Source organism: Stegostoma tigrinum, chromosome 18 (assembly GCF_030684315.1).
Source record: "Stegostoma tigrinum isolate sSteTig4 chromosome 18, sSteTig4.hap1, whole genome shotgun sequence".
NCBI lineage: Eukaryota > Metazoa > Chordata > Chondrichthyes > Orectolobiformes > Stegostomatidae > Stegostoma > Stegostoma tigrinum.
In genome coordinates this window covers 44962664-44977479 of record NC_081371.1, presented here as the reverse complement: position 1 = coordinate 44977479, position 14816 = coordinate 44962664, and the positions used below count along the sequence as shown (strand labels likewise).

Here is a 14816-nt window from a genome sequence, read left to right as displayed (position 1 = left end):
TCTGTGTCCATTTGCTCCCTGCCCATCCATGTACCTGTCCAAATATATCTTAAAAGACGCTAACGTGTCTGCGTCTACCATCTCCGCTGGCAACACGTTCCAGGTGCCCACCACCCTCTGTGTAAAGAACTTTCCACGCATATCTCCCTTAAACTTTTCTCCTCTCACTTTGAACTCATGACCCCCAGTAATTGAGTCCCCCACTCTGGGAAAAAGCTTTTTGCTATCCACCCTGTCTATACCCCTCAGGATTTTGTAGACCTCAATCAGGTCCCCCCTTAATCTCCGTCTTTCTAATGAAAATAATCCTAATCTATTCAACGTCTCTTCATAGCTAGCACCCTCCATACCAGGCAACATCCTGGTGAACCTCCTCTGCACCCTGTCCAACGCACCCACATCGTTTTGGTAATGTGACGACCAGAACTGTACACAGTACTCCAAATGTGGCAGAACCAAAGTCCTATACAACTGCAACATGTCCTGCCAACTCTTGCACTCAATACCCCGTCCAATGAAGGAAAGCATGCCATATGCCTTCTTGACCACCCTATTGACCTGCGTTGTCACCTTCAGGGAACAATGGACCTGAACACCCAGATCTCTCTGTTCATCAATTTTCCCTAGGACTTTTCTATTTACTGTATAGTTCGCCCTTGAATTTGATCTTCCAAAATGCATCACCTTGCATTTGTCTGGATTGAACTCCATCTGCCATTTATCTGCCCAACTCTCCAGTCTATCTATATTCTGCTGTAATTTGTGACAGTCCCCTTCACTATCAGCTACTCCACCAATTTTAGTGTCATCAAAAAAATTGCTGATCAGACCATCTACGCCTTCCTCCAGATCATTTACATATATCACAAACAACAGTGGTCCCAGCACAAATCCCTGTGGAACACCACTGGTTACAGGTCTCCAATTTGAGAAACTCCCTTCTACTACTCCCCTCTGTCTCCTGTTGCCCACCCAGTTTTTTTATCCATCTAGCTAGCACACCCTGGACCCCATGTGACTTCACTTTCTCCATCAGTCTGCCATGGACTGTCAACTCTAAAATCACGACTTATACAAACGAGATAAGTAAGTGCGAATCACCATAATTCTAAGCCTTTTCTTTTCAAAGTTAAGTATTCAGAATAAGATAACCAAATTCCTGAAAACAATTCAGTATCTAACCTGATAGCCTGGAATACAAATTATTCATGAGGTCGAACTATTCATTGGTGTAGGTAATGGTACAGATACGATTTACAGTCATAGAATCATAGAGTAATACAGCATGGAAACAGACCCTTCAGCCCAAACTGGTCCATGCTGACCATGGTGCCCTCTCAGCTAGTGCCAATGGCTCACATTTGGTCCATATCCCTCTAAACACTTCTCATCCATGTACCAACCAAATGCCTTTTAAATGTTGCTATTGTACCTGACTCAACTACTTTCTCCAGCAGCCCATTCCATGGACTAACAACTCTCTGCGTAAAGAAGTTGCCCCTCAGGTCCTTCTTAAATCTATCCCATCTCACCTTAAGCCTGTGCCCTCTAGTTCTTAATCCCCCATCCTTGGGAAAAATACCATATGCATTCATTCTATCTATGCCCCTTATTATTTCATACACCATATTTATGTCACCCGTCATTCTCCTACCTACCAAGGAATAAAGTTCTATCCTGGCCAACCTCTTCCTATAACTCAGGCCTATTAGCCCTGGCAACATCCTCGTAAATCTTCTTTGCGCACTTTCCAGTTGAACTATGTCTTTTCTATAACTAGCTGACCAAACTGTACACAATACTCCAAGTGCGGCTTCACCAATGACTTATGCAACTGGAACATAATGTCCCAACCCCTATTCCCCAATGCCTTGATCGATGAAGGCCGGCATGCTGAACACCTTCTTCATTACCCTATCCACCTGTGATGCTGCTTTCAATGAACTATGTACTTGTACTCCTAGGTTCCTATGTTCCTCAACACTCCTCAGGACCTTACCCTTTACAGTATGAGTTCCACCCTTGGTTTGACTTTCCAATGTGCAATACCTCACATTTATCTGTATCTGAGGCTGTTTGGCTCACTGAGCTGGTTTGTTGTTCCGCAGATGTTTCATTACCGTGCTTGGTAACATCCTCAGTGCACCCTCTGATGAAGCATTGATTTGCATTTACCAATCTTCAGCCCACTTCTCCATCTGATTAAGATCCCTCTGAGATTTACGATAATCTTCTTTTTTATTAATGATACCTCCTAATTTTGTATCATCCACAAACTTACTAACCATGACTTGTACATTCACATCCAGAATATTTATGTAAATAGCAAATAATGAAGGTGCCAGCACCGACTCCTGTGACCACCATTAGACACAGGCCCCAGTCTGAGAAACAGCCTTCAACCATTGCCCTCTACTTTCTACTACCAAGCCAATTTTGAATCCAATTAGCTAGTCTTCCCCGGATCACAAGTGACCTAACTTTCATGACTAGCATGCCATGCAGGATCTTGTCAAAGGCCTTACTAAAGTCCATATAGACAACATCCACTGCCCTACCCTCACCCACCCCCTCGGTTACCTCTTCAAAAAACTCCAGAAGATTTGTCAGACATGACTTCCTGTGCACAAATCCATGCTGACTATCCCTAATCAGACTTTGACTATCCAAATTTTGGTTGAACCTGTCCCTCAGTATCCTATCCAATAACTTGCCGACCACTGATGTCAGGCTCACTGGCTTGTAGTTCCCTGGCCTATCTCTGCTACTTTTCTAAAACCATGGAACAACATTAGTTACCTTCCAGTCTTCTGGAACTTCACCAGTGGCTAAAGATGAAACAAAAGTCTCTGTAAGGCGTCTCCAATTTCTTCCCTAGCCTCCTGCAACATCCGAGGAGGGACTTGATTACAAGCCCAAGGGATTTGTGCACTTTAATGCACTTTAAGCCTGTTAACACCTCCACTCTGGTAATGTGTATGCAGTCCTAAACATCCCCAGATGCTTTCCTATTTACTTAGCAACCATGATTCCCTCCTATATATTCACAATATAACTTTCCAGATATACTGTTTCCTTGTCCTAAACTTTTATCATACAGTTGCAATTCTGTGTGGCACTGACTACATTTCTGCGAAACTCCTGAACTCAGTAGAGGCATTTCAAAAACTCAAGGGATGATCTAAATTATGCAGCTGGTCCTACATGAATTTTAGAAGTATGCAGTGCCAGAAGGAGGTCATCCAGTCTTTTGCGCCAACTCTTTGAGAAAACAGTTGTACATTGTCCCACATCTGTGTTTTTTCATTAGTAACCCTGGAATTTACTCAACCTCAAGTGCCTGCCCAATTCACTTTTAAAATTATCATTGGAGTCAGCTTCCACCACTTCTTTAGGCAAAGCATTTCAGATCCTGATAACGATGAGTGAAAAAAGTTCAACCCTGACCTTGCTCTTTTCACCATAATTTTAAACCAATGACTTCTAATTATTGACCTGATAGCCAAACTCCTTGTAGCTAAAGCTATGTGTTAAAATAACAGCATAACTTGGATTTGTGCAGAATCTTTACTAATGGAAATCATTACAAGGCACTTTACAGCAGTTTAATCAAACAAATTGTGATGTTGTGAAATTATGTCAGTATTCATAGCTTTTAACACAGTAAAACAGATACGTAAAATTCCTACTGCATTTATAACAGCATTCCACACCATGAAAATTAAAGGGCGATATGATCTTTTGATAATTATTAAAAAGAACTCAGGATTCCTACAGATTTCCAATGTTTGTGGTGATGCAGTTATGATGCAAAATGAAGTCTCCTACCCCAGTTGTACGAGGTTGACTTCATGTGAACTTTGAGAGCTGACAAGGCTTGGATTTTGACTATATTCTCAAATTAGGTTTTATATTTTAGACGCAATGTATTTCTTTATTAGAATTTGACTGATAATTGGATATTTGAGGACCATTCATAGGTTCCTCAATGTAATGCATGCCAAATTTTAAATTATGTAACTAGTCACACATTTATAGAAGATTAAAGCTGTGTCATTTGTAGGGGCTGTGTTCTTGCACAATCTTGCAAACAGCAAGTTTATGAACAGCCAACATTCATAATGGTTGTGAATTTGATAGCTTCCAACAATAAAAAGTTATGATACTGAAAGAAGACAGTAGAAGATAAAACCCCATTTAAATTTGGCAAAGGCAATATTTTTGTTGAACATAAAGATGTTCTGCTGGGTAAGTAGTGCAAACGTACAGCACTACATTGTATTATACACCACTACAGCTGTATATAGCACAGCTATAAGCACAAATCACAAATTACAGTGATATGGGCCTAAGTACAACATGGCACCTCACACACTTAGTGTCACACTCCAATCTCAGAAAGACAATACATCATCATTATGTCAGAGTCTAAGTGCTTACAATTTGCATTGGGTGCTTCTCCATTTGTACAATATCTTTAGTCATCATTTTTGGTTCAAAAATCTCACGGATGAGCAAGCATTGAAATGAAAATGTGTGATGTGATACATGGAAAGTTTTATACTGTTAACTGAATTCTTGAATGGAAGATCTTAACGGTAAGACTCTACAGTATTTTGCAAACACTGTAACTTCGCTATGAGAAACACTTTGTGACATTGGTGAGTGCTGTAAGTAAACATCTAAGTAATTAGCCATAAAAAGGACACAAGGTCTTTCTATTGTTGAGAGACAATTGGTTATATCTAGATTATAAAATGTGTGCAGAATTAGAAATCTGATAAGAAATATCTTTTAACTTTTCCTCTTTGATATTCTTCAAGAGAATGAATACAGTTGTGTAACTCAAATATATTTCTCAAATTCCTTAATTCTTTGCACTCTTCAGAAACAAATATTATCAAGTTAGAGAGGTTTTGCATTACACAGGGTCAGCCTACTTTGAAATCACATCCAACATCAATTAGATAGAGCTTATTTATCGGAAAACTGCTAGGCATACTGAAGCTTTTTGTGGTCTAATTGTTTACCATAATGTATACGGATGTGCTGGTTCCCATTAAACAATCTTAAATTCTGAATCACAAATACTACCTCTAGCTGGCTTCTGGTAACTTGAATATCCTACACTTTGTCCAAACAGTTGGTGATCCCTACAGTCTTTTGGTAATGCATTATGGACCAAAAGGAGTGGACACTGATACAATAAGCCGGGAAATTTGAATCAATGAATAAAAGCGTCAAATATTTTAAGAAGGAAATTGATTATTCTTGCTTGTGAATAAATACTTGATTATGCAATTGTTTAAGTCACCAGCATGTTTTCATCCTATGAAAGTAGATTTGCTAAAAAGTCAATGTTTAATAGTGCTTCTGAACACACTCTGTCAACAACAGGTCCTCTGTTGATCAATGATTTTTATCTCTGAAGAATGTGAAGAATCACGGACCGTGGTAAATACATCTGATTTTTTTTTTCTCATTGGTGACACTAATTTGGAAACTGGATAGGCAATAATAATTAAAATTTTACACATGCATAAATTTGCCTTTTATTACTCTACATTAGTCCAGATTGAACATCCAAATTAGTCACATTTGGTATTTTGCATACAATTCTCAACAGTCATTAAAGATGCCTCTTTTTCAGATGAAATGTTAACCATTATTTTCAGTTATCAAAACTGGTCTAGAGTCTTTTGCTGTTAGATGAATCAGTAACTTTTCAGTAAGAAGAATTTTGAAAGGATTTTACTAGAAAACAGTTTTTTAATACTTCAGTAAAAACGTGAAATGCTCTTATTTTGTCATGTACTTGTGATAGATCTTTGGGTGCTTAATAGAATGCTTTTATTTACACACAAAAGCAAATTGAAAGCCGAGGTATCGCAATTGTTTTCAGGTGGGCTTTCTGTAGATGCTGCAGGTGGTGTTGGAGCAAATGGGCCAAGTTGTCTCCTGGGCACTATATTATATATCTTCTTTAATATAAATCCAATCAAGTATGACCACTATGTTTTCAAAGTACCTTTGAACATTCATGCCTCATTGTCATGCCACTGTAATCTAGTGGTACTCTGATGAAGGAACATATCTCACATTATGCATGTTAGAGTATATGAACATTCTCTGCAGATATGAGGGTTTTGTGGGCGCAAGAGCTGACAGGAATACGCACAACAGTATGACTGTCCTATCCTTCCTTAGCAATTCCTCCTTTTCTGTTCATCATAACAACTTGAAAAATTACTGGTAAACATTCTGCTACTAAAAAAGGGAACCCAGAGCAAAATATTTGCATATATCATTAGGACTCATAAAAACGTAAAAATCAGCAAGTAAACCCTTGAAGATAGTTACAAAAAGTTTTTAGAAAGACCTTACCTGTAGACCCATTGAAAACCTCCTTGCAGTCAACTTTCCATGTTTAGAATTGGATTTTGCATGTTCATGAGGCAGAAAATTGTACAATGCCCTTTGATCTATCTTTTCCACTTGCTTTAAAACAGTGTCTCATTTACATGTTCCAGACTCATGCAATACAATGGGGCCCAAAATAATTGATTTCCACCAGTTAAGACCATAGACCTTAAGAAACAGGAACAGGAATCACCCATTCAGCCCATCAAGCCTGGCTGCCATTCAACAGAATTGGCTGACCCGACATTTCTCAAGTCCACTTTCCTGAATTTTCCCCATAAACTTTCATTCCCCTACTGATCCAGAATTAATCTATCTCAGCCTTTAATGTACACAAAGACTCTGCCCACACAGGTCTCAAGGCAAGGAGTGCCAAAGACACCCAGCACACTGACAGAAGAAATTCATCTCTATCTCGGTCTTAATTATGTTTAGTTGGTAGCCCAATATGGGGTAATAGGAATACAAGAAATGATCCAATGGTCTTCCTACCTTTCATAAATACCAGTGTAATATATACATTTGCCAGTACAGTACAGAAACAAATCCAGTGTGTACATACAATAGTGTCATAGGAATTACCCCAGGTAACTCTTTAATTCTGGATCAATTTGTACAACCATGTCAGGTAATGCTGATATTATAATTAGTGCTATACCTCAGTTCAATTAACATCTGAATTAAGAATAGCTATTAAAGTAAAGATCAATGAATGTTTCAAATAATTTTTCCAATGAAATCATATTTTCCCACTAGTAATGGAATATTGAGTGTGTAATGCTAATCTTCTTTATGGGAATGATTTCTCCTTACCAACAGTACATTCCCCATTCCTAATTTCAAAAAAAATGCCATGAACACCAAATATGTAAGCTTTGTTATACAGCAGTATCGATTTTATTGCTTTACCATTTGCAAAGCTGTTGTCAATTGATTTATGTTATGAAGTTGTACAGTTCTTACCTTCTCAGTTTGATTGTAAAAACAAGTCATTGTAGAACAGGAATCTTCTGATCTTGAAGATGAGCTTGGCGGTGAGAATGATGAACTCTCTGTGGTCAGCTCAATTGGTTGTTCAGTAACTCCTACTGGACCATATGTCATCAAATTTAGAAATCATATCTGAAGTGACATAGTATTTTGTAGAAATATATTTCTATGACATATTAATGCTAAAATTCACAGATGTACAATGTAGATATGAAAAATAAATCCCAGAGTCTGCAACCATACATATCATCTATTAGCGACAGTGCAGTCTTCTTAAAGAGAGAGAACGGCGGTTAGCATTGAGAGGAAAATGCAGAGGTCCAGGGGTTGAAAGATTGAGCTCAGTGTGGGAGAGAGATCAAACCCTCACGGGGAAAGCCCAATGTGGAGCAACTACAGGCACATGGCTAAAGATGCGTTGTAAGTTGGAATGTCTAATGTTAGTTCTTATTTCATATTTTATACTGAGAAGAACTGTAATGTTGTTCGTTTAACTTATTTCTTTATTTTTCTTCTTTTTACCTACGATTTTGTACCTAGGCATGTTGCACCTAAGAAGGCATCATGAATGGTGGCATTGCAAACTTTCCTCTGTACTTCTATATCCCTGCACTTGCGTACATATGACAATGAAACCTAATTCTAACTTTACTTCTAATTTCAAAATCCTTCCAGATGACAGTGCTCTGAAGAGCCACCCTCATTGCTTGAAATGATTGGCCTTTCATGATACTCTACTCTATCACACTGAGACAGGCTGAGTGACTGTTTCCATTCAAATGGAAGCCCTCTATGAATGCTAACAATTGCACAGGTGGGAATTCCAACTTCTGCTCATTGTTAGCACATTGTTGACTGCCTTGTCACCAAAATGAGTATGAGGGTCAATGGGAAGTTGCAGAAGGGTGGGAGCCACAAACATTCTATGAATTTGAGTGAGGGTTAAGAGTCTGAGGTGAGGAAGATATACAAGAGGCATACCTGCTCCTCCTGACTCTGCAAAGAAAATATATCTTAGGATATCAGGCCTAATTGAAAGCTCCTGGCATGGCCAGCCCAGATTTCTTCTGGAATTTAGATGCTATTGACACAATAAGGCCATAATTTGCTTAAACATGTGGAATTCCTGCTGAAGTCAGTCAAGTATCTCATAATGCCTGAAAAATCGAGTATTTTCAATTTGTATCAGAGTGGAAATGATGCAGTTAGTCTACCCACCACATTTTAAAAGTGTGTTCCACCAAAATTCCCCCAAAGTCACACAGTGTTCACTTTTAAATGAGTTATCCAGAACTGCTAATCTGCCTGAAATCAGGTAGAATGCCTTGGATAGAAAATGATTTTCATTTTTATTTTCCAAAAATTTAACGCAACAATTGTCTTTTAAGCTCAAAAGTGATTTAAATATTTTCTACAAAAGCTGTCATTCATTAACTTACGTGTGATATCACTGCCCCACTTGACTTTATTTGCTCGAAATGATGGTGGATCCCCCTTTAAAGAACTGGCTTGAAAAGCTACTGTGTGGTGTGTAAGGAAAAACAAAAATCTTCAATTTGGTAGTTTACAATCATTCCCAACGTATTTAACATACCAAATAAGGTCCAAATTAATGTAAATAGTGTTCTAACAGTATTGTAAAAAGAAGCAGCAAATCTGGCATGGTATTACAGTAACATATATCTCTGTGGTTGATTTGTCACTAAATAGCATTTTAGTTAGAAAATGGCTGCATCGAGAAGCATAAATGTCACACTGAATAGGCTGTGTTTGATGCTGAATTGCATAGAACGTGCTAAAGACATTTCAACAGCAGCACTGCCATTATTCTACTGCTGGCAGGAATATTAACTATATGAAAGCAAGCCCTTTTTTAACAATCCAATCTGCACCAGAGTATAGCTTTTGTTGCCATTCTGAAACATAAGAAGCCTGTTAAATTCACACATTACAAAGTAAATTTCCTCAGAAGTATATTTTATCAGTTATAGTGTCAAAGATGTGTTTCAGAGAGTTAAACAATTGGTAGTCTTGAAAATTCATCCATTCCAAACACATTCACTAGCAGGCATGAGACCTGATAGTATTTTAAGGCATCCTGTGTCTTTTGAAGAAGTTCACTTTGGCAAACCTCACAGCAGTCATGTAAAAACGAAATATTGTGGATGCTGGAAATTTGATATAAAAATGCAAAAATGCTGGAAATACTCAATGGGTCTGGGAGAATATGTGGAGAGAAAGTAAAAAAAAAGTTAATGTTCAGCTTGCCAGCCTTTTGACAAAACTGGAAACTGTCAGAGATTCAACAAATTTTAACGGGGTGCAAAGCCAGGGAGGTATGTAGATGAGACATTAAATGACAAAAGGCACAAAAGAAGGTGTTCATGGGGTAAGTTAAAAAACAAAGGATGGCTCCCAAGAAGATGCCAATAGTAATTTTGGAAGGCAATAGTTGGTTCTGCTTTTTCCGGTTACATCTCTTCCACACTCAATCTTTAGCTTCATTTTTTTGTCTGTTACCAGTTCCATTTGTATTTCAGTACCATCCCCTTGTCATTTCATTTCCCTTGCCTCTTTTAGACCTTCTGTTCTGCTTTTCTTCATCACTCCCTGTCTCTACATTTGTTTAAAATCTGTCACATCTCTAATATTTTCCATTTTGATGAAAATGCATCATACTATCTCCCCAGATAGTATCAGCCCTGCTGAGTATTTAAGACATCTTCTATTGCATCCCTGCATTACTTGTTGCGTGAGAGAGAGAGAGAGAAAAAGATGAGGTATGGTGGGATACTAGGAAGTGAGAATGTAATGTTTATAAGGACAGATTGGAGAAACAGATGGTGGAGTATCAATTCATGGAAGCTAACGCAGCTTGCACGCCACATCAACTGCAGATATGTTACAAAATGCACCTCAAAAGCAACAGCTTTTTAAAAACAAATTTATTGCTAAGAACAAATCCACATGCTGAGGCAGAAGAGGGAATAATGGGAAATAACATACAAACTCAGATTGAGCTTACAAACAAGGTTGAGTACATTCAAACAAGGAAATAAAAGACAGAACGGGAAATGAAAACTAGCCTATTGTGCAGATTGCAATTAATTAAAATCTGTTGCATCTTTGAATAGCTTTGTCAAGTGCTGCTAAAATAAATTGAATGATGCCAGGCCAGGACTTTTTCCTGTAGCAGGTTCACCAGTGGAAGGGTGGAAGGGATGTTTGCCTACTGCTCGGACCTAACCATGAGCCTGACTCATTTTTCTAGATTGGGGCGAATTGAATATGCAGGGCAGGCATTTAGCTGTCTTCACTGTCACTCAGAGTATACCTAGCTCTGCTGTCTAGAATTGTGCAGAGAAATGAGAGGGTGGACCAGTTAAAGCAAGGTCTTGAAGACCTCAAGGAATTTCTTAATTCAGTACATTGAATTGGACTGACACCCTCATATACTAAATATTTTGCATTCTTACGGAGAGCGTGGTGACCAATGCTCTCTCAAACCGACAAAAAAGTAAACCTTGAGCATGACCCCTGATATCACAAAGTCCCAAGGCTCATGGCAGGAGTGGTAAAAAGCAGAAAATTCATACAGCTTCCATGGCTTCTCTTCTCAACTATCATTTATCTGTTCAGGGAGTAACTGATCGTGTTTTCTGCTGGAGCAAGGGTAGAAATACCCAGAGCAGTTGGAGCAATACAGCTGTAGGCTTCCAGAGTCTTTGCTGATTTTCTGCTAACTTAGATTGGGAAGTTTAAAAAAATTGCTTAAAAAGATTTTTGCTCCATAGGTGAATTCCAATGACTGAGATCTAAGTTGTGAAATAATGCCTTGATATCCAAATGGTCCTACAATGAATTATGTAAAAAGCTCTGGATTATGCTTTGTGTCACACATTGGTGTAATTTGGTCTAAAAGCATAGTTCACAAATGTTGGAGTGGGTTCTTGTGGTACAGTGGCAGAGTCCCTACGTCTCAGCCAGAAGGTCTAGGGTCAAGTTCAAACTGCTTCAGAGGCATGTCATACCATCTTTGAACAGGAAACATATCTACAGTTAGAAGAGTTTTGTACTTTTGGAACACTAAGACAATTTTTGAGACAGGCAGAGGCTGCAGCGGTCATCATTTAAGCCATAATCCAGTGCTTTTTTAATCTGTGAGATCTCGCTAGTTTCTAGGTCAGTCTTTTTGGTTCAAATCCAGAAATTACCAGATTTGATTAATTAAATTTCACAATATGTCTAATGAACCAAATCCTTTTGAACTACTGATCTAGCAACATAACTATTACACGATCATGCCCATCTGGGAGAAAATAGACAATAGACAATAGGCAATAGGTGCAGGAGTAGGCCATTCGGCCCTTCGAGCCAGCACCACCATTCATTATGATCATGGCTGATCATCCACAATCAGTATCCTGTTCCTGCCTTATCCCCATAACCCTTGATTCCACTATCTTTAAGAGCTCTATTTATCTCTTTCTTGAAAGTATCCAGAGAGTTGGCCTCCACTGCCTTCTGGGGCAGAGCATTCCGTATATCCACCACTCTCTGGGTGAAGAAGTTTTTCCTCAACTCTGTTCCAAATGGTCTACCCCTTATTTTTAAACTGTGTCCTCTGGTTCTGGACTCACTGATCAGCGGAAACATGCTTCCTGCCTCCAGAGTGTCCAATCCCTTAATAGTCTTATATGCCTCAATCAGATCCCCTCTCATCCTTCTAAACTCAAAATGATGGAGGGTATGCAGTTAATGTAGACTAGGTACAAATCCTCCACTTTCTTGATTGTCAGAATTAACCAGGAAATGTTTGACAGAAAACATCCAGCCTAAGTCCTGCATAACTACACAACTGACCCCCCCCCGCCAGTCACACACAATGACCACCTGATTTTCTCCTCATGCTTCTCAAACCGCTCAACTAATATCGTCCACATGCCTGACTCAGCCCCTTCTATCAAAGAAACAAAGAAACAAAGAAACCTACAGCACAGGAACAGGCCCTTCGGCCCTCCAAACCTGCGCCGATCAAGATCCTCTGTCTAACCTGTCATCTATTTTCCAGTGGTCTGTGTTCATTTGCTCCCTGCCCATCCATGTACCTGTCCAAATATATCTTAAAAGACGCTAACGTGTCTGCGTCTACCACCTCTGCTGGCAACGTGTTCCAGGCACCCACCACCCTCTGTGTAAAGAACTTTCCACGCATATCTCTCTTAAACTTTTCTCCTCTCACTTTGAACTCATGACCCCCAGTAATTGAGTCCCCCACTCTGGGAAAAAGCTTTTTGCTATCCACCTTGTCTATACCCCTCATGATTTTGTAGATCTCAATCAGGTGCCCCTCAATCTCCGTCTTTCTAATGAAAATAATTCTAATCTATTCAACATCTCTTCATAGCTAGCACGCTCCATACCAGGCAACATCCTGGCGAACCTCCTCTGGACCCTCTCCAAAGCATCCACATCCTTTTGGCAATGTGACGACCAGAACTGTACACAGTACTCCAAATGTGGCCGAACCAAAGTCCTATACAACTGCAACGTGACCTGCCAACTCTTGTACTCAATACCCCGCCCAATGAAGGAAAGCATGCCATATGCCTTCTTGACCACCCTATTGACCTGCGTTGTCACCTTCAGGGAACAATGGACCTGAACACCCAGATCTCTCTGTTCATCAATTTTCCCTAGGACTTTTCTATTTACTGTATAGTTCGCCCTTGAATTTGATCTTCCAAAATGCATCACCTCGCATTTGCCCGGATTGAACTCCATCTGCCATTTATCTGCCCAACTCTCCAGTCTATCTATATTCTGCTGTAATCTCTGACAACCCCCTTCACTATCAGCTACTCCACCAATCTTAGTGTCATCAGCTAACTTGTTGATCAGATCACCTACACCTTCCTCCAGATCATTTACGTATATCACAAACAACAGTGGCCCCAGCACAGATCCCTGTGGAACACCACTGGTTACAGGTCTCCAATTTGAGAAACTCCCTTCTACTACTCCCCTCTGTCTCCTGTTGCCCAGCCAGTTTTTTTATCCATCTAGATAGCGCACCCTGGACCCCATTTGACTTCACTTTCTCCATCAGCCTGCCATGGGGAACCTTATCAAACACCTTACTGAAGTCCATGTCCTTGACATCTACAGCCTTTCCTTCATCGATCAACTTTGTCACATCCTCAAAGAATTCTATTATGTTTGTAAGACATGACCTTCCCTGCACAAAACCATGCTGCCTATCACTGATAAGCCCATTTTCTTCCAAATGGGAATAGATCCTATCCATTAGTGTCTTCTCCAGTAGCTTCCCTACCACTGACGTCAGGCACACTGGTCGATAATTACCTGAATTACCCTTGCTGCCCTTTTTAAACTAGGGGACAACATTAGCAAGTCTCCAGTTCTCTGGGATCTCACCCGTGTCTAAGGACACTGCAAAGATATCTGTTAGGGCCCTGGCTATTTCCTCTCTCGCGTCCCTCAGCAACCTGGGATAGATCCCATCCGGACCTGGGGACTTGTCCACCTTAATGTCTTTTAGGATACCCAATACTTTCTCCTTCCTTATGTCAACTTGACCTAGACTAAGCAAACATCTATCCCTAACCTCAACATCCATCATGTCCCTCTCCTTGGTGAATACCGATCCTGAAAGCTTTCCAGATTTGACTGCCCAAACCATCCAACTTGCCCCTAAACCAGTTCTGACTGGACTTATCCTGACCCAACCTGACTAGAACTGGTCCACTTAGCTACTCATTCACATACCATCTTACCAACCTGCCAGCACACCACTCTGCCCACCTTCCATTTCACCTACCTAAACTTTACCCACCAACTTCCTCAGTGCCTCTATCTCCTAGCAGCCTATCCATCTAGTACCCTATCCATCAATCTATTTACCTCACCTACCTATTCATCCTATCATTTTACCTATTCACTAAGTCATCTACTAATCCATCCACCAATGTTTGCAATGAACCTTAAAACATACCATGTGATGATTAAAAGAGGATGTATCCTGTCTCACCTAAACTCTGCATTGCTGCGATGCATTGTTCCACTGCATACTATAGTCCATATTTCTGGTGAGGTCAGGCTGGAAGACCTGGCAAGAAATGTGGGGCGCTGTCAGGGCATGGAAAAGTTCAAGAGAAGTGGCATTCTAACAGTGAAAATGAGGGCCCATGCATAAAATGGAAAATGGTGGCATGGAAAAACAATTAGTTGAAAAAAGGGGAGAAAAAGATGTTGTGAAGCTAACGATTCATAAGTTGGCTAGCAATGGCTAGCAAGATGCATCAGGTGTCATTGTGGAGAATTTGCTTGCTCTTCCTCTCTCACGCACTCATTTCTGGATTTGCATAAAGGATTAAATTTAATAT

The 14816-nt window shown here is 39.8% G+C and overlaps 1 protein-coding gene across 2 annotated transcripts in view; it reads right to left on the bottom strand.

The window, feature by feature from the left end:
• Nucleotides 1–14816, bottom strand: part of ptprb (protein tyrosine phosphatase receptor type b) — a 114610-nt gene that overhangs the window by 94650 nt on the left and 5144 nt on the right. The window contains exons 3-4 of one of the 2 annotated variants that reach the window (XM_059652487.1): nucleotides 8850–8930; nucleotides 7384–7508 (exon numbers count right to left, since the gene is read on the bottom strand). In XM_059652487.1, the coding sequence (XP_059508470.1) occupies nucleotides 7384–7508; nucleotides 8850–8930 (206 nt within the window). The remainder of the gene's footprint in view (nucleotides 1–7383; nucleotides 7509–8849; nucleotides 8931–14816) is intronic. The other variant, XM_048548990.2, reaches the window with a different exon arrangement.